At 28.9% G+C, this 21544-nt stretch overlaps 1 protein-coding gene across 6 annotated transcripts in view; it reads left to right on the forward strand.

Annotated features, from left to right (window-relative positions):
• LOC107441282 (neurofibromin 1) overlaps positions 1-21544 on the forward strand; it is a 99033-nt gene that overhangs the window by 67611 nt on the left and 9878 nt on the right. For 3 of the 6 annotated variants that reach the window (XM_016054481.3, XM_016054484.3, XM_071182229.1), the window contains exons 38-50: positions 1498-1678; positions 6318-6501; positions 6787-6874; positions 6968-7054; positions 9603-9722; positions 9799-9916; positions 11684-11824; positions 14247-14464; positions 14540-14610; positions 15822-16017; positions 16101-16241; positions 17943-18069; positions 20862-20949. In XM_016054481.3, the coding sequence (XP_015909967.2) occupies positions 1498-1678; positions 6318-6501; positions 6787-6874; positions 6968-7054; positions 9603-9722; positions 9799-9916; positions 11684-11824; positions 14247-14464; positions 14540-14610; positions 15822-16017; positions 16101-16241; positions 17943-18069; positions 20862-20949 (1760 nt within the window). The remainder of the gene's footprint in view (positions 1-1497; positions 1679-6317; positions 6502-6786; positions 6875-6967; positions 7055-9602; positions 9723-9798; positions 9917-11683; positions 11825-14246; positions 14465-14539; positions 14611-15821; positions 16018-16100; positions 16242-17942; positions 18070-20861; positions 20950-21544) is intronic. The other 3 variants (XM_016054483.3, XM_043044425.2, XM_071182230.1) reach the window with 1 other exon arrangement.

A 21544-nucleotide genomic window follows, 5' to 3' on the forward strand; every position in this document is an offset into this window, starting at 1 on the left:
CCCCCCCCCCCCCCCAAAAAAATCACATATTTTTTCGCACAACCCGCATTAAAAGATTATTTCTGCCAAAAATCACACACTCAATTTCAGAATGTGTAAAAATTTCACCTTTTGGAAAAATTGCAGTTTTGAGATGAAATCATTATGACTAAAACGCGGGTCATTAAGTGATAATGCAGAAGCATGATTCAAAATTTTCAGATCGTAATGATGTTCTATTAAAAATAAATTCAAAAGTTTGAAAATTATGTGTAATTCCTAGACTGTTGAAATGTGATCAATAAAACCAAGTGGACAATAAAAGGTCGCAAATCGAGTGCAACAAAAAGTAATTCTACAAATGTGCTATTCTAAATTTCTAGTGTATGATAATGTAGCATTAAAAAACTATGAAAATTGACTGCATTAACTGACAAAAATGAGATCAGAAATCCACATTGGAAACTCTCTTGGAAAACTACACAACCACATGGAAACTAACACTCTTGGAAAACTAACTAACAGAACCACATTGGAAAACTATTGCCAAAACCATGTGGATTCATTGTGAAATTGTCGCTAATCGAGTGGATCGTAAATTTTTACTAACTGAAACATGTGATTTAGAATTTGCGGTAATGAAGTATTGAAATATTGATATTTTATAAACCATGTGGAAATCTGTAACAAAAGCTGTGAAAATAGTTCAGATACACAGATTTATTCGTTGTTGGTTGAAATTGATGTTAATTATTGTATATTTTTTATTGAATATGCATCTTTTGATGTTAGTTTACCTTAAAAACCTATTATCTGGAAAAATCTATTTAACAGACTTGCTGAAGTCCCAACTATTCCGAGTGTAGATCTTTCCACTGTAATCATAAAATTCTTTTATCCAAAGATAATTCGAAGCAAAGAATAGCTTTTAGTAAATATTCATAATTTTTTGTAATTTTATTTAGTAACAGGATAATAAAGTTATGCCGGTTGGTTCATTTATTTTTTTCAGCACTGTATATAACCTGTAAGTGTTTATTATGCTTTTTATTAAGATCTAAAATTTTTAAAAATTTATTTCTCATATTATTTATGTGTTATTTTTGATACCATACATTAGTTATTGCCTGTTTTCTGTTTGCAGAAATGTAGTCTGATTGAAGTTCTCTAAAAGAGGGTTAGCTTAAGTTCCTTCTTTGTTTATTTAATTTCTTCCTCATTGGCATAGTCCTGAATGAGCCCAGGTCTACAGCAGAAATTTTACCATTCTCCTCTGTTTTTTTGTGACTGTTTTCTAGTTTTTTAATTCTTAAAATATTCAAGGTCTTTTTTTGACACATTAAAGCCATCTCAGGATTGCTATGAGGTCTAGTACGCATGGGCTTTGCCAGAAAGACTTGCATTCTGCCCAATTGACCAGCTCATTTAAGTCCTGTAATTTTATAACTTTCATAATCTATTTAATTTATTAATATTTTTCACAATAATATGAAACTTGTGTTTTTTATTGTTATTTAGGATTCAGTAACTGTTCATACGAAAATTCGGCCAAAAGATGTACCTGGAACACTTTTAAATATGGCTCTTTTAAATCTCGGCAGCTCAGATCCCAACTTAAGAACAACTGCATATAACTTACTCTGTGCCCTCACTGGAACTTTTGATTTAAAAATCGATGGACAACTCTTAGAAACATCTGGTATGTCTGTATTAAAATTCCCTGTTGCCATTATCTGTGACAAAACTTTTCTAGTTACTAATGCTGTTACATTACTATTTTTGAAAGTTCTTTTTATGCCTCTTTAATTTTTTGAATATATGAAAACTCTTTAATTACTTATGCTATTACACAGCGTTCTCACAGGTCAGGAAAAACTTGGAATTGTCAGGGAATTTTATTTTAACCTTTTGCTTACGGCTGGCACAACATGTGGACCATGTGTGATGGTACAACATGGAACACTGTAAGACAAGGGTTAACTCTAAAAATCAGGGAAAGCTGCAATTTTATTTTACGAAAACCTGGACTATTCCTATATCTTCCCTGGAAAATAAACAGTCTTAAAATTGTCCGTAACAGTAATCAGTTATTCAGATTCAAGTTAAATACAATTCTAGATTATTACAATTATTTGTTGTAAAAATTTCACATTTTAGTCAAACAGAAATGTTTCCATCTTCATTTAATGATATTTTTTTACACGGAAAATCTTCTATTGCACATAATAAATATAAGAATCAAAAGTTTTCTAATGAAAATATGGTCTCTATTTTCATTGAAATTTACCTGTTATGCCTGGAAAAGTCAGGGAATTTTTTTCTGAAATTATGTGGGATCCCTGCTGTTTAAAAGCTGCTTTAATACCACTTTTTATTTTTTTTCGTTCATGAAAATTCTTTATTTACTTATTTTTTGTATTTATGAAAACTCCTAGTTTCTAAGCTGTATTATTACTGTTTAAGAACTAATTTAGTTTTCATGTATCTTGTTTCCCTAAATTTAGATGTTGGTCCATTCCATCTTCGCATTCACATTGGTTTTAATATATATCCTATATAAGAACGATGAAGTATTTAGGCGTCATACTCGACCCAGGTCTGACATGGATACCACATTTAAATGAATTAAAAGATAAACTCACTAACTTTAATCAGGCTATTAAAAGGGTTGCCAGGGCAAAATGGGGCCTCAGACCGCAACTACTTAAAAGAATCTATCTCCAGGCAAGTGGAAGGATAATAATGTATGCCGCCAGTGTCTGGTATAGGAACAACACCAAAATAAACGAAAAGCTACAAAGCCTACAAAGAATCCCTCTTCTGACTATTACTAAAGCTTATTCTACTGTTAGCACGGAGGCTATCCAGATACTGGCGGGCGTCGTTCCTATTCAACTTAAGATAATTGAAGACATTTACATTAAAAGAGTCAAATGGGGCTGGAGACTAGAGGATATAAATTACGTATTCCCAACTAACTTTGACCATACAATGAACTTCGATAAACCAGCCCCGGAACACCCTTCAGAATATCGATCCTTGCCTTGGGGATATGATTGCCCAAAAGATCAGGACATGGAGATCTATACGGATGGCTCTAGGATGGAGACAGAACAACCTAATCACTATAAGACAGCCTTTGCAATGATTATTAAACAGAATGGTATCACAATACATAAGGTCTCCACCAGAGTCACCGACAACACAAATATCTTTTTAGCAGAACTCATGGCAATTAAAACAGCTCTAGCATGGATCAATCAACAACATATCGAATATGTAACAATCTATACTGATTCCATGTCCTCCTTACAGGCCCTGGCTGATCCAGAACCCAGTTCAAAAATTATTGAAGAAACAAAAAAACTATGGCATAACAACATTAAATTGAACTGGGTCAAAGCACATGTGGGGATCCAGGGCAATGAGGAGGCAGATGAGGCAGCCAAAAACGCCATTTGTTCTAGCACAATAGATCTCCAGGTACTGAGGACCCCAAAACAGGTTAAAACAAACATTAGAAATATCTTAACTTCAATATGGAAGAATCAATGGGAGAGCAGTAATAAGGGCCGTCAAACATTTAAATTTATTAAGACCCCGTCAGTTAAAAGATTACAAACAAATTTTTATCTGAACCAATATTTGACGGGGCACGGAGTGTTCGGGGTCTACCAAAAAAGGTTTTTTAATAAAAGTGATACCTGCAATAACTGTGAAGATATTCAAACAATTGAGCACCTACTCTTTCACTGCGACAGATTCCGGACACTCAGACAAAACCACTTCCTCGGGAGAAATGAACAACAAATTTTCGCGAGTAATACTTGCAAATCCATTATTAAAGAGATCATTAAAATTACTCTCGAGGAGACGCTGGCCCAATTTAACAACTAATTTGCTCTCCCCAATAAATATAGTTAAATACTCCTTGGACCACTTCATTTAATAATTTTACTCGTAGTATTTTAAATTTCAAACTTTTAATATATCATATTTTAAATTTTAGACCTTGTATTTACATTTTTTATGTTTTAGACATCGCTTTCCATTTTACTCAACACTTTTTAATTGTTGCTCGGCTGGTTGTTTTACACTGGTCTGTTATTGATTTTAACTGTTAATTATTCAACTTTTAAATGATTTTCTTTTTAATTTTTATACACAATTAGCTTTTATCCTTGATTCTGCATACCACCATTTTTTCAGTATTTTTAAAAACACGCTTTTAAATTTTGATTTGCAAATATTTTAAAATTTTAAATGAATTTTATAACATTTACGTCCCTTTTGGACGAATATATTTTAATGATTTTAATCTTAGGGTATATTTTATCTATACTTGTTATTTTATCAATTTTGTCTTTTTACATCTTTATCCTATCTTTTATCCACAAATAATTTTATATCTTGAAATTTTATGCATGTAAACGGCTTTGTACAGTCGATTTTTATTTTTAAACATAATGTTTTAAAATTGTAACGTTTTTAAAATTTTCATTTTACTGATTTATACAAATTTTATGTCCTTTAGGACAGGCTAGTACTAATGTGTACTTTTATCTTGTGTGTAATTCTTAACTTTTTCCTTTTACCCAGCAACTAGCTCTAGCTCTCAATTCGATCCTATTGATACCTTTATTCAACTGTAGTATCTAGTAAGTAAAAATGAGTTCGTGATGTTACAAACATTTCGTTAATATAAGGGTCTGTTGGCCTGAACGGTACAACACCAAGCACGATCAATATTGTTTTAATTTGTTTTTATGTTAAATTGTTGAACGATATGTTCAATTTTAAGGGTCCGTTGACCTTCTTTCTCATGTGTTTCAATGTTTTCGAGGCTTGTTGCCATCGCTGTTACTGTAAAATTTTTAACATTTTATTTCTATATAATTGCTGTCAAATTAAATTGTTGTTCCACTGCATTCGGCGAATGGGCCTATAGGCCTAGGCCGCTGTAAAAATTTCCTTAATATATATCCTTACTTAAAGCATTTCTTAAACGAAAATGCTTTTTAATGAATAAACCCTAACTTGGGTAGATTTTTTTAATCAGTCTTTTTCAAGAAACTTCAAAACTTTTTAAAATTGAAATGTAAAACACTTTTTATCAAAAATTGACTTATGATAAAAAAAAAAGATATTTTAGTATCAAATAGAAGTTTATTTTTTATTATTATCAGATGTCTAGTATTTTCTTCAATCGAAGCTGTTTTGTAATGTGCTTGAAATGTATATGCAGTTAGAGTAACAAATAAAGCTTGGATTTGATCTTTAAAAATTATAATAATAAATAAATAAAAATAATATAAGTCTCTTCTTTTATCTTTAAGATAATATAATTATAGTATTTAAGGAATTCTAAAGTGACTTTTCTTAGTATTGTGCATCAAGTTAAAAAGGCACCCTCAGTAAAACCATCCATTTTTTTTTTTATTTATTTATTTATTTTTTGAAAAATGAAATCTTTCTTGGCAAATACAATATTTAATAGCAAGCAATGTAATTCAATTGTTTTGGTTATCAGATTTATATCCCCTTCAATTTTTCAGCAATTAAACCTACATTACAGAAATTTATTATTGTTTTAAAAAGAATGGAAAACATCTCATAATTATTAATTGTTTAATAATAATTGTTTAAGTGTTTAAAAAAATTTTTATACAAATGTTTAGAAACAAGAAAAGGAAGCAAATTATAGGAAACTTAAATTTTTTAATTTAAGCAAACATAGTCCTAACGTAAACATCGAATAGTATCCTAGATGTCAATGGTAACAACAAGAAGAAAGATTAAAAAAATGAAAGATCAAGCTTTTGCAACAATATATATATAGATATATTTCATTGAGTTGAATTCGGTTCATTTCAGGTTATAATTTTTGTTCAGCTTGACTGTGGCGGCTCTTTGATACTCAAACCTAGTTGTTTGATTGTCCCCACTACTGAATTTTGGTACTCAAATCTGGTTTGTCATTAATTAATTTATTGTACCTACTTTGTTATTGGTTCTTCCATAAGCATTTTAATATTTGAAAATGCAGAATATGCAAAATCAGCATAACTAATTTTAAAATTTATTTTATTTTGTTTATTCCTTTGTACTGTATAGTATTTTTTCCATTAAGCATCATTATAAAAGAAATTCAAGATTTTAATTATGCCTTTAAAACACAACTTTTTATAATTTAAAAACTCTATGTAGAGATTTATTTTAATTAAATTGTAAGGATTTTTTTTTTCAAAGTCTTGGGAATTAAGTATTTATTGTTGAAGATAAAATTAGTATATAAAATTAATTAGGAAATATCTTATTTTATATTTTCTATATTATAGGATTATGCATTCCATCAAATAACACTATTTTCATCAAGCAAATCAGTGAAAAGCTTGCTCAAAATGCATCCCATTTAACTCTGGAATTTCTTGAAGAATGTATTCAAGGATTTAGATCTTCAACGATTGAACTAAAACATTTGTGTTTGGAGTATATGACTCCATGGCTTCCCAATTTAACAAGGTATCTATAAATGTTTCAAAAAGTGATTATTTCTTATTTTTTACTTTTACTTTTTTTATATATTTTTTGTGAAACAAATGTATATTACATCCTTTCGTGAAACTAAATGGATAAAAATATTTATGAAGTTAACAATTCCATTCTCCTTTGAAATTGTTAATTTTATTTTGTATAATTTATCCTATAATTGATTTTATTCAATTTTTTACTGATTTTATTATATTTTAACTATTGATAAAATCTTAAAATAGCATTGAAATGAAAAAATATTTTTTTATTTAACAGATTTTGCAAGCATAATGATGATAATAAACGTCAGAGAGTTGCCATGATTTTAGACAAATTAATTACTCTTACTATTGAAGAAGTAGAGGTAATTATTTTTAAGAATTTTATTCTTTACTTCCTATGTTTAAAAATCACCCAACTTTAATTCTGACTCACATTGTGTTTTCTTATTTTTAAGATGTATCCTTCCATACAAGCAAAGATATGGGGAAATATTGGTCAAGTATCTGATCTTCTTGATACAGTGCTTGATAGTTTCATTAAGGTAAGATACATTTAGATACTGGTTTAGTATCATTTTTAAACTCTGGCTATTACCAATGTATGATTTGTGTTGATAAAAGTCTAAATAATAAAATGATAATCAGTTATAGTGTCAAGTGATTTACATTTATACCATCTTTAGAAAAGCTGTTTTTCCCCAAAAAAAAATCATTTGTTTAGTGATTACTGATGCAGAACTAAATATAAATATCAGCTGTCTTAAACTAAATATATTATATTTCTTTTAAACATTATGATAGAAACATAGTACATTAAAAAGGTATTTTTGAATAGAGAATAAAGTAATAAGTAATAATCTTGAGTATTTAATAAAATTCATTAATAATAAGTAAAGAATTGGGGCAAGTAATAAGCCACAATTTTTCCTTATGTAGTATTTTTACTTCAAACATTTCCTTAGTATCATTTTCAGATGGGTTTTTTACAACTTTTTTGGATATCTACTTAATATTAGCTCAGTGCAAAAAATCTTATTGCCAAGAAACCTCTTCTGCGCAATATGAAAATGTGATTTATCATTATATTAATATTACCTAGAGACATATCCTAGAAGTTTTTCAAATAAGAGCATTCTTTGAATAAGACATATTAAAGGATTTTTGTTTTTATAAAGTGTGAAATTTAAATTACATAGTTGAAAAACATTTAAGTTAAGTGAATCAACAGAATTTAGATATGAATTGGGGGGAAAAAATTGCAATTCATTAGTGCAATTGTTAACATATATTACAGTAGAGAACCAATTAACCGAGATGCTCGGGACCATCGCTATCCCGGATGTCTGAATTTCCTTTTTCTCTGAATCGGCCAAAAGTGCCGTTAATCAATGTTTTATCAAACCCAAATTACAAGGAAAATAAGAAAAAAAACGAAAAGATCTCCTAAATTTTAAAAAAAATGGTAGAAATTACTGCTTTTATTAACAAATAATTATATGCTTAAATTAATAAGCAATCTTCTTCTATTTATTTTATTTTTTATAAAAGACTATTTTTAACGAAAGCAGATGTGATTCCACATCAAGAAAAATTTGCTAATGATACTGCATTTCTAAAATATCAGAATTTTTTCAAAAAAATATTGTTTTGTTAATCAATGTCAAATAGATGAATATAACTGGTGATTAAAAAACTTTTTGTTTGTAATAAATAATGCATTATCTGAAATAATAAAACAATTCATCATAATAAATCAAGGATAACAAAAACTGAGTTGCTAAATTGGATTTAAAATAAATCTCACATGTCAATACTCTTAGCCAAAAGTTTCAAGTTTCTTAACTCGGACATTCATTGATATACATGTGCAATGCATTTTCCCAACCCCCTTATATATCAAAGGGAAAACAAAGTCAGCATGCTACTCCCTTAAGTTTGATTGACGGCAGCTTATCAGAAAAACAACCAACACACAGGAGAAAATAAAACATTTGTCCCATCCCTGCCTCCTCTCAATCATCAAGGTCAGGGGAAGAGTTGAAGTTTCTCTGGGCAAACAAAGGGAAGAATTCCCCCTTTCCCTCTGCTCAACTTCAAGGATGAGTCAAATTTCCGCTTTTTTTTTATAATCACTATAGTTCAAAGTGAGAAAACCAAGCATAATTCTTCCCGGTTTTCTGGATACCGGATAAATGGTTCTCTACTGTGCAATCATCTGTCAATTTTAATTAATCAGTATATAATAAATTATTTAACTTATTCTCAATTCTCAATCTATTGTATTTATTGGTTATTTAGTGTGGAAGTTGTGTTAAAAATATTATATATTCATCAGGATCTAAATTGAGATAGAAGGGCTGATTTAATATTAGTTGTAATCCAGGGCCCGATTAACCTCTGAAAATAGGGGAAGCATAATAGGATTTTGGGGCCCCCCTAACTTGAGCAAAAGAAACTTTTGATATTTTTCGCCCATAAACAATACATTTTAAAGAGGGAAGAACCATGTGAAAACTATTAGAACCTTAGAAAGGAATACAGAGATCCTATGCAATCATGTTGGACCCTTCTTTACGTGCTTTATAAAGCACGTAAAGTAGGGTCCAACATGTATAGTAGCCAACTATATATAGTAACAAAAACATGAGGGAGTAGCTAGCACATATGTTGACAAAATTTAAATATTTCACTAAATTAAATTATAAAATTACTTGTTGTTATACGAAAGGTTCTTTGCAAGATGAGTCTCTTTTTTTATGCCAATTTTTTTACAAAACAACACAAAGCATCCCATTTATTAAACATCCCATTTTTTTTCTTTTCAAGAGTTTTTGTTGGAGTCATTTTTTTTCTTATTTCTTTTATTATTAATATTTTTTTGGCTACAAAAAATAAGAAATTGGGCCCTTAATTTCAGTCATTTGGGGGCCCCCCTAGAATTTAAAAGGGGAAGCACTTGCTTCCTGTGCCTTTTCGGTAATCAGGCCCTGTTGTAATCTCTCTGCTGGCTCTGTGATGTTCCATATTTTTCTGAGTGTGAATTTATTATGTGCACTATAATTTTGTAATAACCATTGCTCTTTTCTGCAGAGGAGTGTTACTGGTGGTTTAGGCTCAGCACAGTCCGAAATAATGGCCGACACTGCCGTAGCATTAGCGTCATCTAATGTTCAACTAGTTGCATTAAAAGTTATTAGCCGATTATGTAGAGTAAGTACCAGAATGATTCTGACTTTTTACTTGTGAAGAAGTATTTTTCAACTGAATCCTTCAAATTTTATTTTAGGTTATTGAAAAAACATGTACTTCCCCAACTCCTACACTAGAGCAACACTTGATGTGGGATGATATAGCTATCTTAGCTCGCTATCTTTTGATGCTATCTTTTAATAATTCACTTGATGGTAAGCACCTTTTAATGTAAATGTTAACTGCTGAGCTTGTTTTGAAATAGAATTAACTCGCATTTGTGTTACATGAAGAGGAAAACCTCCCAGGGTTAGCCTGATAACAAATGGATTCTAACACGTGATCCGTCTACCACAGAGGATATTTCACCTCAGCATTGTGATCAATACAATCCATGAGCAAAATTGGTAACAAATAACCACCACTGGCATTTGAACCTGGTTCACCTCATTGGGAGCTTCATCCTCTGAGCCACCGCAGCTCTAAAACCTTTTAATGTAAATGTTAGGTGCCTAACCTATCTAGGTTTACTGGTTACTGTTGTTTTCCCTCAGTTGATTTGAATGCTGAGATTTGAAAGGGCTTATTAAAATGACATTTTTTTTTATTTCTTTTTTTTTTTTTTTTAATTACTGTTAAACTACTGCAAAAAAGCAAGTATTGTATATATTTTCTAAAATAATGTAACTGAGAATAAATAGTTGCACAATTGCGGTGATAAACATACGAAAAATCACCTTGATAAACTTGTGAACAATGCTTCTGCTCATTACTGCAGTGACACAGTACACTTTTGAATGAAAGTCAAACAGTTTAAAAATATCTTTTTTTTAGTTGAGTGCTCCCTGAGAGGTACCCTAAATGCAAGTTAAAAAATTTTTTACTGTTAAAAGCAATAAGTAAAAAATGCACTTAGTACTAATTTTCATATCAACTAAATCTTTTGCATTTCTTTTAATGAAAATGTAAACTGCTTTTTCTTTTTAATAATATTTTACTTGATTTTATAAAAAAATAGAAAAAGAAATACATAAGTAATGTAATTTTTTGTTGGTCAATTTTTTTTTTATAATCTTCGTCTGATGGATATCTTAAAAGTCAAGGGCTGATATTTTTCATTAGGTCCTAATTACTAATTGTAATAAATACATGGTATAGAATATTTTCTATCTTAATATTTTTAAGTTAACAAATTTTTTTTGTTATTAAATGATCTCTAATGATTTATAACCTAATTAGAGCTCTGAATAAGGATTTTATTTTAATTTGTTTTTTCTTATGGTTTCAATCATTAATATTTTGAATAGAGGATCAAAAGTCATAAGAAAAATAATTTGATTATAATGTGCTTTTTTGAGCCAACAAAATTTCATTTAAAATCTTCTCTAATTCTTTCTCTTGACGATTCTGTCTTACAAGTATGCAATGATTTTTTTTTTGTTAACTTTTAATTTTGAAATCAAACTGTAAAACTTCAAATTATTGACAAAGTAAAAAAGTTTGATTTTTCAGAGTTTTAGATAAAAAGAGAAACTATTATTCGTCTCCAAGGTAGTGGGGCCTTGAACTACGCCCCGCAAAGAGAATTCTTTAGTCTGGCCCTGTCTATATTGAACCACTTACCATTATAATTGAACCACTAACTGATCTATAACCATGTACAATTTATAATTTGTTTAACTCCCCCTACTGCTTTAAGTTATTTAAAGATTCACTGTAATTTTTTTAATGTATATTTTTATATAAATTTAAAACTCACTGATATAACTTTTGAAGCTTATTCTTCGCAAATCAAAATTAAAGGACTTTTGTAACTATCTTGCTTAGATGTTTTGCCTTGCAATATTTACATATTGTTATTTAGTTTGTTTTGATTCAGATAAAGTGCAAATTTCAGTTTATTGAATTCATGTTGTTTTATGTAACAATTTTGTTTCATACCATTATATCGCTTACTAATTTTTTTCTCTCTCTATTTATAGTTGCAAGTCATCTTCCTTATTTATTTCACATAGTAACATTATTAGTTCATTGTGGTCCTGTATCTCTACGAGCATCCATTCATGGTTTAGTAATAAACATAATTCATTCCTTATGTACTTGTACCAAGCCCTCATTTGGTGGTATGTATCTTTTTATAATTACTTTTCTTGTATCATTTTTTTTCATAGAATAAATAAAATTAAATTAAAAGGGATATAAAATTAAACAAAAATTAATGAAGGATTTTTCGTCAGAAGTGTCTGCTATTCACTTCCAAATTACAGAATTAAAATTTTAAAAAAATTTTGTGTTGGATAAGTGGGACAAAATGTTTTTTTTTTTTCTCTGTTATATGATATATTTCTTTTGACTTCACTACCATTTTTTCACTGTATTGTGGTGTTATATTTTTTATTTTAAATCAAATATAACAATGTATAAATTATTACTATTAATTTCTTGTGGTTCACTGTATATCTTGACATTGCCAGTACATACTGCTCTATTAGACTGGAATTTTTTTAAAAATATGTCTGGAAAACCTGAAAAAGTTGGGGAATTTTGTTCATCTATTTGAGTAGCAACCCTGTATGTAAGATATGAATATCTTATTCTATGTGCATTCTTATTCCCTTTCTTACTTAAAACATGTGTGAACCTGACCTTTCAGCAATTGCTATTCTAAAGAGCAAATACCCTGGGTATATAGCTATCAAAAAAGTATAAAGAGTCATATCAAACTTTATTCAGTCATTTGAAAAGTTATACATAGGGAACAATCTTATACATGACACTCAAATTTAGATTATTTTTTACATGAAATTATCTTTGGGTAAAAGAATTTTATTATTGTGCGCAGAAATTTTTTCTATTTCTTAAAAGCTTCCAAAGATGTGATGAAATAAATAAAAAGTGAAGTTAACATCAAGGGGCCCAAACTTTAAACCATTCTCTCGACTTAACTATTGAGACCATATTTTTTAAATTTCAACTATCTCTTATATTTTGATGATCAAAAATCCCAATCCATTGAGAAAAAAATGTCTGTATATTCAGAGAGAATATAGTTTTGTGTCTGATTCTATAACTTGATAGTTGGCATTAATTAATTAATGTAAGTCACTCCGTTGAATCTTTAAAATTGGCTCTTAGTTTGTGCAAATCTGAGCATTTGACTATGTTATTCTGATAGATATCTTTTTTTCTTCATGTTCAATGTACAGATATATAGCTTAAAACTGTCACATTCAATAAATACTCAAATAATGTAGGTTCATTCATAAACAAAAAGAAAATTTAATTATAGAGAATTAAACAAAAGAAAAAAAAACAAGTTTAAAATCAAGAAAAATATTACATTCAATCATTTAACTATCGGAGTCAATCTTGGATTTTATAAAAAGTGGTTTTGTGATGATGTAAAACAAAAATAAAATTAATTAAAGCTAATACATGTTTTAAAGGATGATATAAATTTTAGAGAGCACCAATTATCAATACTGTCAGATTTAAATCTTGGAAAAAATCTAAAATTAAAGCGATACAAAAAGTTTGCTTTAAAACAGAGATGGTATAATGTTTTTACAATGCCCACTGAAAAATTACATGGGTTCAAAATCAACTTTGAAGTCTAATATAACTTTTCAGTACATGATATCGGATGAGATTAGGCTCTTAGAAGTGCCTGGTTTGAAAAAACAAAATCTATGGCTAAGGGCAGGAGTTAGTGGGCTGTAATGCATTAGGCCTTAATTGCCCAAGAGTAATCCGAAGATGTGTAAGTAAATTTTTAATATTGATCTATCAAGCTAATTTATTTCCTATAAGTTACCTACAAAGTCCAATATAGCTCTGATTTACCAAATTGTCCAATTATCCAGATTGGTGAAGGATCATGTATTTTCCAAAAAAATATTATTTTTTTTCGAAAATGCCTCTTTACTTTTAGAATATGTCAATGAAGTCAAAACTTGCTTTTTTGTCCTTTGGTGACCTTGAAAAGAACCTCACGTTTATTTTGCACAGTTTCAATGTAAGTGATAAGTAGTTTTAATTAAGGGAACAGGTTTAAAATTTTTAGAAAAAATTACAACTTTTGAACACACCATTTGCGACGTGCTATAATAAGAATTACTACGATTCCCAATCCTAAACCTGGGAAAGATGTGAAGTGTAGTTATTTAAAAATATTCTTATCCGTTTTTAAATTTGTCCAATTATCTGTATTTTTCATTATCCGGCTTGGCCTTGGTCACGGGGATAATTAAGATGGATAATTGGTGATCTACATTATAACATGTTGACCATATTGCTAACACCATAATGTCAATTTCTTTGACTATAAATTTATGTACTATTTATTTTTATGATCAAGCTAACTTCTTTATGTTTAAAGTGTTGAGTTATAATTCTGTTGACAAATTTTCCTAACCGTAAGAAACATTTGAAGTTTTTTTTGCTGCAGAAATCCTTTTTTTTTTTTCCTTGATGAAAATTTTTTTCTGCTGCTTGTTGCTTCATTTTTTTTTTTTTTTTTTAAGTTTACAATCTTTAATATTGCAGAAACCCAGCGAGTTCTAAGACTCAGTTTAGATGAATTTTCGTTGCCTAAGTTTTATTTACTTTTTGGCATCAGCAAAGTAAAATCGGCTGCAGTCACAGCCTTCCGTTCTAATTGCCGCCATGTTGATCGCTCATTTGGATGCTCTACTGCAGACAATGAACCTATGCCTCTAGCATCTTTAGAGATAATTACTGATGCCATCCTTGAAATAATGGAGGTATGTTTTGATAAATGAGAAAGCTGATGCATTTTCTCTTTTTTTTTTTTTATGTATGAAACAATATATTTTAAGTGTTTTCAGGCATGCATGAAGAACATAAATAACTGTGACTGGTTACAACAATGGACATCTTTAGCTAAAAGGTTAGTTTAAATTTTATTCATGCTCCCATATTTATATAATTGTAAAAATATGATTGATAAATGTATTGAACCCTTTATGAACAAATTTACTATGGTTATGAATGCACCCAGGAGACTGATTTCCGCACGAGGATGTTATATATACTTCTAATTCTCAGTAAGGAAAAGTAATTGTTATTTCACTCTCTTTTAGACCTTAGATTATGCCTAAAGGCACCTGCAATAAAAATATGTTTGCTCACTTTTTCTTTTTTTGGGGGATTTTAAGATGTTTCATAGCTAATGAGCAGAAACATAAAAAAATGGTGTATTGAATCATTTTCTGAGAAATTTGCAATCCATTAATTCATTATCAAAGGGAAAATGTTTGTTTTGGAAATGCAAAAGTTGTTTTGATAGCTCTCAATTTTTTAATACTCCACAAATTATCAAACCACAAATGGACTGTTTTTTTTTTCTTCACATTTATATTTCACTCTCACCGCCCGCTACAATTAACACTCTTGCTCTCAACTCACTTACTTTTTTTCTGTGATTGCAGTGCCACCTTTGGAGTAGCCAGGCACAACACCTATATTTGGAATTAAAGAGAATTCAACAAAATTTTATCCATTATATTAGAATTAATGGTTCAGTTCAGGCGTTCAAATGGACTTAAAAATAAGATTGTGTCTATCTAATGGCAATTGTGACTTTAAATATTCGTCAGTATAATAGAAGAGTCGTTCTAAGGAGCATAGACATGCATCATAATTACATTTATGTATAGCATAATTTCATTTATTTACTCTTTTTAATAGGTTGATTATTTTTATTCATTCTCTTGGTTCTCTGAAAAATAAAAATGCGGAAACATGCTTTGGATAGAAAAAAAATTATTTATAATTCATGATTATCTCATTTGGATCCAATTATTCATTATTTCTCCTAATTTAAAAGTTGCTCTTTGTAAATAAACTTTTATAATGTTGAGAATTTGTTGATTAATAAGTTTATATAAGCTTTAAAAAGAAATTATAAAATTTAATTACATTTTTTCCTTTATTTGATAAATAATATTATTATTACTGGAATTTTATTGTTTTTTTTTTATTGTTTAGTTAATAGATTATTTATCAAGGTTAACTAGCTTTTGAATTAACTGTTATAGAAAAAAAATTTCCTGCTTTCTTTCTTCAAAAATTATAATGCTTACTTTTATTGATTTTTAGCTTTGCTTTTCGATATAACCCAGCCCTGCAACCCCGAGCTTTGATAGTATTTGGTTGCATTAGTAAGACTGTAAGAGATTTAGATTTGAAACAGTTACTTAGAATTCTTGTTAGAGCCTTAGAATCTTTTCAAGATCTACAACTAATTGAGGCAATTATAATGTGCCTAACTAGACTGCATCCTCTGTTGAGACCTGTAAGTAATGATACAGATTTTCATGCCTTTGTAATGTTTAGTTGATATTTTGATGTAATCAAAAATTATGTATTTGCTTTTAGGAATCTCCAATTCATAGAGCACTTTTTTGGGTTTCAATATCAGTTTTGCAACTTGATGATATGGCTCTATATGCAGCTGGCTTAGCTCTTTTGGAGCAAAATTTACATACATTAGATTCTCAAGGCTTATTTGAAAGTAACGTAAGTAATTAATTTTAACATATTAAACTTTCATATTTTGTCTGCTTAGCCTTTACAATTGAATTGCTTCTAAAATTTTGATTTTTGATAACCTGTCTTTTATTACTACATTATATTATATAATCAGTTTGGTAAAAGTTTATATAGGCAACTATGCAAAAATTTATTAAATCAAATTGACAATAGGAAAAATATAGATAGAAAACCTTTTTCATCAATTGAATATCACATCATTCAGAGGAAGAATTCCTATGGTAATTTTTTTAAAAAACTTATTTCTGAGCATTTGGAAATTTTGACCTTGATTTTTATTTTCTCATACTTTTGTTCAAAACTTGAGCTTTGATATATATTTTGTGTGGTGTTATATAATATACCTGGATATACAATAGTTGAAATATATCATTGTTTAAAATGCTTGTTATTTAATGCACTAAATAAGTGGAATGCTATCACACTAACTTAATTACCTGCCATTTATATCTTTTATTATATATTATCTATTCCCCCTTAGATGAATATCATTTTATTAATGTTGGTTTTATTGTAAAAAGATTTAACTAAAAATTTATTTGCTTTGTTATAAGAAAGTTTTTGCATTCAGAAAACAGTTTAAATCCAAACTTGAGAGGAGTACAGGCATGTGTGATGATATTTTTTATTCTGTTGTGGTACCTGTTGTAAACCCTTACCGATTTATTGGGGAACTTAATAAACTATACAACCCTAAATCAATAGTGAAAATAATCTCTGATCAACAATGGCACATTGAGTAATCATTGCGAAGGATCGAGTTCTATTTTGGGCAGTGGCTTAGAGCCCATTAATCTTTATATTAATGGGTACTAGTCAATGAGAAGTGAAGGTATCTCATTGCTACCCTTGTACTGTTTGTACCTAAATTATGGAGCCTTGGACCCACTTGGCCTACAACTTGCACATTAATCTAATTAAAAATTAATGGTAATTAAAAAAAATTATCTTGAATTTTACTTGGAAAATTTGTTTAATTAGAATAAATGTAAATGAAAGGTTTTAATTAATAAATATGATGTTAAAACATTACTTTGACTGTATAGTTTACTTATCTGAAAAAGAAACTAATATGTAAATTTTTGCGTTTTTGGCACCTTACCAAATAAAAATAACATTTTATCGCCTGAATCCAATCAGATATGTTTTTGCAGAATCCCTTTAACAGATTTAAATGCAAATTAAAGTTATCCAATATAGTTTGCATTCTCTTAATTTGTTAAAAAGCATATACAGTAGGGAACCGATTATCCGGAACGATCGGGACCATCACTATTCCGGATAACTGATTTTTCCGATTTTCTGAATCGCTACAAAAAGCCGTTTTTTTAGTGTTAAACCCAACTAAAAAAAATTTGGGGGGGGAATGATCTTAAAAAGAAGAAAAAACGATGAAGTAATACACTAATGATTATTTCCAAAATGATGGTAAAGTAAACATCTTTCAAAAAAGAAAGAAAAATCCTAAAATCTTATGAGGAAAAAAAACATTTTTTTAAAAAAATGGCAGGAAAATTTATCGAGTTTCGTTCCGGTTTTTTTGGTTTTCTGATTTCCGAATAACAGGTTCTGTACTGTATATTCTAAAATAAAAACTTTTTCACCAACCAATTATATCAATCTATGTTTAATTACCAATTAATAAATGTAATTTTTTTTTTCTTCTAGACATTAGAATTCATCATGATGTCCAGTAGGGAACCTTTAGAATGGCATTTTAAACAATTAGATCATTCTGTTGGCTTAAGTTTCAAAACCAATTTTCATTTTGCTCTTGTCGGTCATTTAATCAAAGGTAATTTATTCTCAATTTTTTTTCTACCCTTTCTAAATATGAAACATCAGTATATTTTTAGTAAAAGACCCATTTATTAAAAGCAACTTAGATACTTGCTTTTACATATTTTAATTGCAAGCAGCATTTTTTTTCTCCTTTATCTAAGGGTTATATTTTCATTTGCCTGTAAAACATTTCTTTTTTATATTTTAAACCATTGAATAAAATGGACAGTTTCAAGAAAAGTTAAGAACCAAGAAAGAGCTTTGCTTTTGTATGACTCTTAAACTGAAAATTCATCTGCAATCACGCGGGTACTTCTCCAACAATATTCAAATTTACATTCCCCTTTTTTTTTTTTGAAAGGTGCATCTATTGCCAATAACTTTGAAAAATGATTGCGCTATTTCTAAATGACTCCAAAACATATTTCACGATTGTCTCACAATACCTTTAATAATTTTAAGCAATTGCTAATGCACTGTGATATTTTAAAAAATATTTTATCATTATTTCTGTTGAGGAAAAACTGTAATCGCATTTATTTGAAGCAGTTTTCTTCTACGTCCGCATGTTATCAGAATATTCTGATTGGCCGTTAACTTTTGAGCCCCGGAAGGCTATAAATACCAGTAACTCTGTTTATCTGATGTTCTTTCCTATTTCTACTGCCCCAGTGTATGTTCCAACTGTGTAACTCTCTGAATTTCATTACATCAACAATTTCTGATACTATTCTATTCTTCAAAAATTATTTCACTCTTTAAGTTCTAAAAAGAAAAGTGAAAAAATTACTCAGTAAAGGAGTACATTAAGCACATTTATAATGATATAATAAACAAAGCATTTCATTTTGCTCGCTAAATCCGAAATCTTGCTAAATGCCAGCTTCTTTTATGTGAGTTCTGCTGTATATTTATTTAACCTAAATTTAACTGTGTATAATAATGTAATTAGCAATTGCATTTTACAAATATCATTACAAAAGGTATCTGTGTGCTGAATTTAGTAGCATAATAGATATTTTATTAGGTCAAATTATATAATTTATTTTTAAAAAAAAATATTATAAGGTTTTGGATACCTTTTTTAATTATTTTTAAACTTAAAAAAGGTATCCATTAAAAAGACTGTTAAAAAGGTGATTATTAAAAATGTAAATATATTTTATCAAAAAGGTTGTTTAGCATTATTGCAAAAAAATTACTTACAGGTATTTTACAATTTTAAATAATTGTTTTGTGTTAAATACTTTTATTTGTTATATTGGCTGTACATAGTCTTACTTGAAATATTTTTAAAAAATAAACATCACTTATTAAAAACTAAACATTGCTCATTTACCATTTAATGGTTATAGAATAATAATTTAATGTGTTTATCATATAAAGCTGTATTATAGGGTAATATGGAGATAGAATACTTTATACAGTATCGTTCGATCAATTGTTTCTTAAGGTACCATTCATTGGGAATGGTAGATGTTGGAAAACGACAAATGGTGGTAAATATAAAATATAAAATAATGACTTAAAAATGATAAAAAATAATAAAGAAGTAATGAAAATAAATACATTTACAATAAATATAAAAAAATTTAATTGACAAATTATGTACTTAATGCATAAATATTTATGATGCAAAAAAAGGATGAATAAACATTTATTTAAAATATAGGAAAATTTTGGTTTGAAGATACTCATTTCTTCTTAATGTAAGCATTAATTTTTCAACCTTTGTAGCAGATTGCTTTTCATTTTTTGTAAGTTTGTGTGAAAACAGAAAGTTACTGATTACTTCGAAGGTGCTAATGTTGGTAATGGTGTGGTTGTGTTTTTCTGTTTGTGTGGTTGTGTTCTTCTGCAACCTTATTTTGAACCAACTGCACCACAAGTTGTAGCATTTTTATCAATTGATGTACAAATAGCAAATGTAATATTTGATGCGTTATCCCGAAATTGTAACAAATTCTCATTTTCTCCTTCATCATTAAAATCAGGAGTTACAGGTTTTCTTCTCTTAACCAAATAACTTCACTGTTTTTTTTTTTGGTTTTTTTTTCTGCTGTTGGTAGGTTTTCTGAATGTTAAGCGGAGGTATCTACTTGTTTCAAAAGTTATCTAAACGGGATATTATTAGCACTTTAAGAGTGGCGTTTGTAACGGGACTGTGAAAACAACACAATACGAAAGATGCAAGAACAATAGAGGAAGCTTTGACTGTAATATGATACAAAATTACTGCTTTTATTTTCAAGCCTTTAATTTTTAATAAGATTGTTACTATTATTCATGATTGTGCTGAGCTGACAAAATGAATTAAATAAAAACAATTAAAAATAGCTGTATCTAATAGCTTCAACAAATGTTTATTAATTATATCTATGATCAAAAAAGAAAAGAATAAAAAATACTGTTGAAGAGGTAATTAAATAACTAACAGGTAAGTACTGTTATAACTTTAATTAGCTTTTTATTGACATTTGTTAAAGATTCATATGAATTTTCTGCCCTATGAGTCATCAACAACATTGAAAAGTAGTCAATACCATTACCTTTTTAAGAAATGTAAAGAAATTTTGTTATTTTGTAGATCAAATCTAACCTGTATCTAAAACTAATTATCATAAAAAAAATTATTGCAGACATTTTGCAATGTGTAAAAATTCTTCAGAATAAGTTATGTATGGAACAGATTCTTTTGAACTACGTAATTGTTACTAAAAATAATGTTTGTATGTATTTAAAAAAATTCTTATATTAGTTAATGTTTTTCATTTTCTTAAACTTATAAATGTTTTTCTTTCCCAGGATTCCGTCATCCAACACCAACTACTGTATCTAGAACCACTAGAGTATTAAATACTATACTGGGAATAGTAGCTAAGCCTCATAAGCGGTATATCCTACATTTTTAGCTGATGAATCTTTAAATATCTATAGAAAATGTTAAAAAGCTTTAGCACCTTTTTAAATTTATTTTGTTAATGTAATGAAGCTTTTTTGTTTTATATACAGTGTGGTTCAAAACTATGTGTCAAAAGTAAAAGCAGGCAGAGGAGACTTAAATATGCAGATTTTGTATAGGAATGTGTGTACGATAATGTTGTTTTAAAGCGTGTAAAGAATGTTGATTAGTATGGCTTATAAAAGTGCTTTTTTGGCTGGATTCTCCATATTTCACATGGATTTCGAACAGTATGCATTGTTACACCAATGCAAAGCTTGCCTTGCATGTTGTTGCAGGGCTGCCACAAGGAGACTTAAAGGCGACTTTTTGCTACTTTTTTTGACACTAGGCGACTTTAGCGACTTTTTTAACTAAAAAGAGGCTAATAAGCGACTTTTTTTGACAACTGATACTTTTTTGGAGACTTCTTCTTCTTGCGGTTGCTTTTTTTTTCCCAAAATAATTGGATAACTTCTTTTTCCCCCCAATATTTCTAGCAATCTCGCCAATTGCAACACATGTTTTCCTGATCCCGCCATCACTT

This window comes from Parasteatoda tepidariorum, chromosome 6 (assembly GCF_043381705.1).
Source record: "Parasteatoda tepidariorum isolate YZ-2023 chromosome 6, CAS_Ptep_4.0, whole genome shotgun sequence".
In the NCBI taxonomy this organism is placed as follows: Eukaryota; Metazoa; Arthropoda; class Arachnida; order Araneae; family Theridiidae; genus Parasteatoda; species Parasteatoda tepidariorum.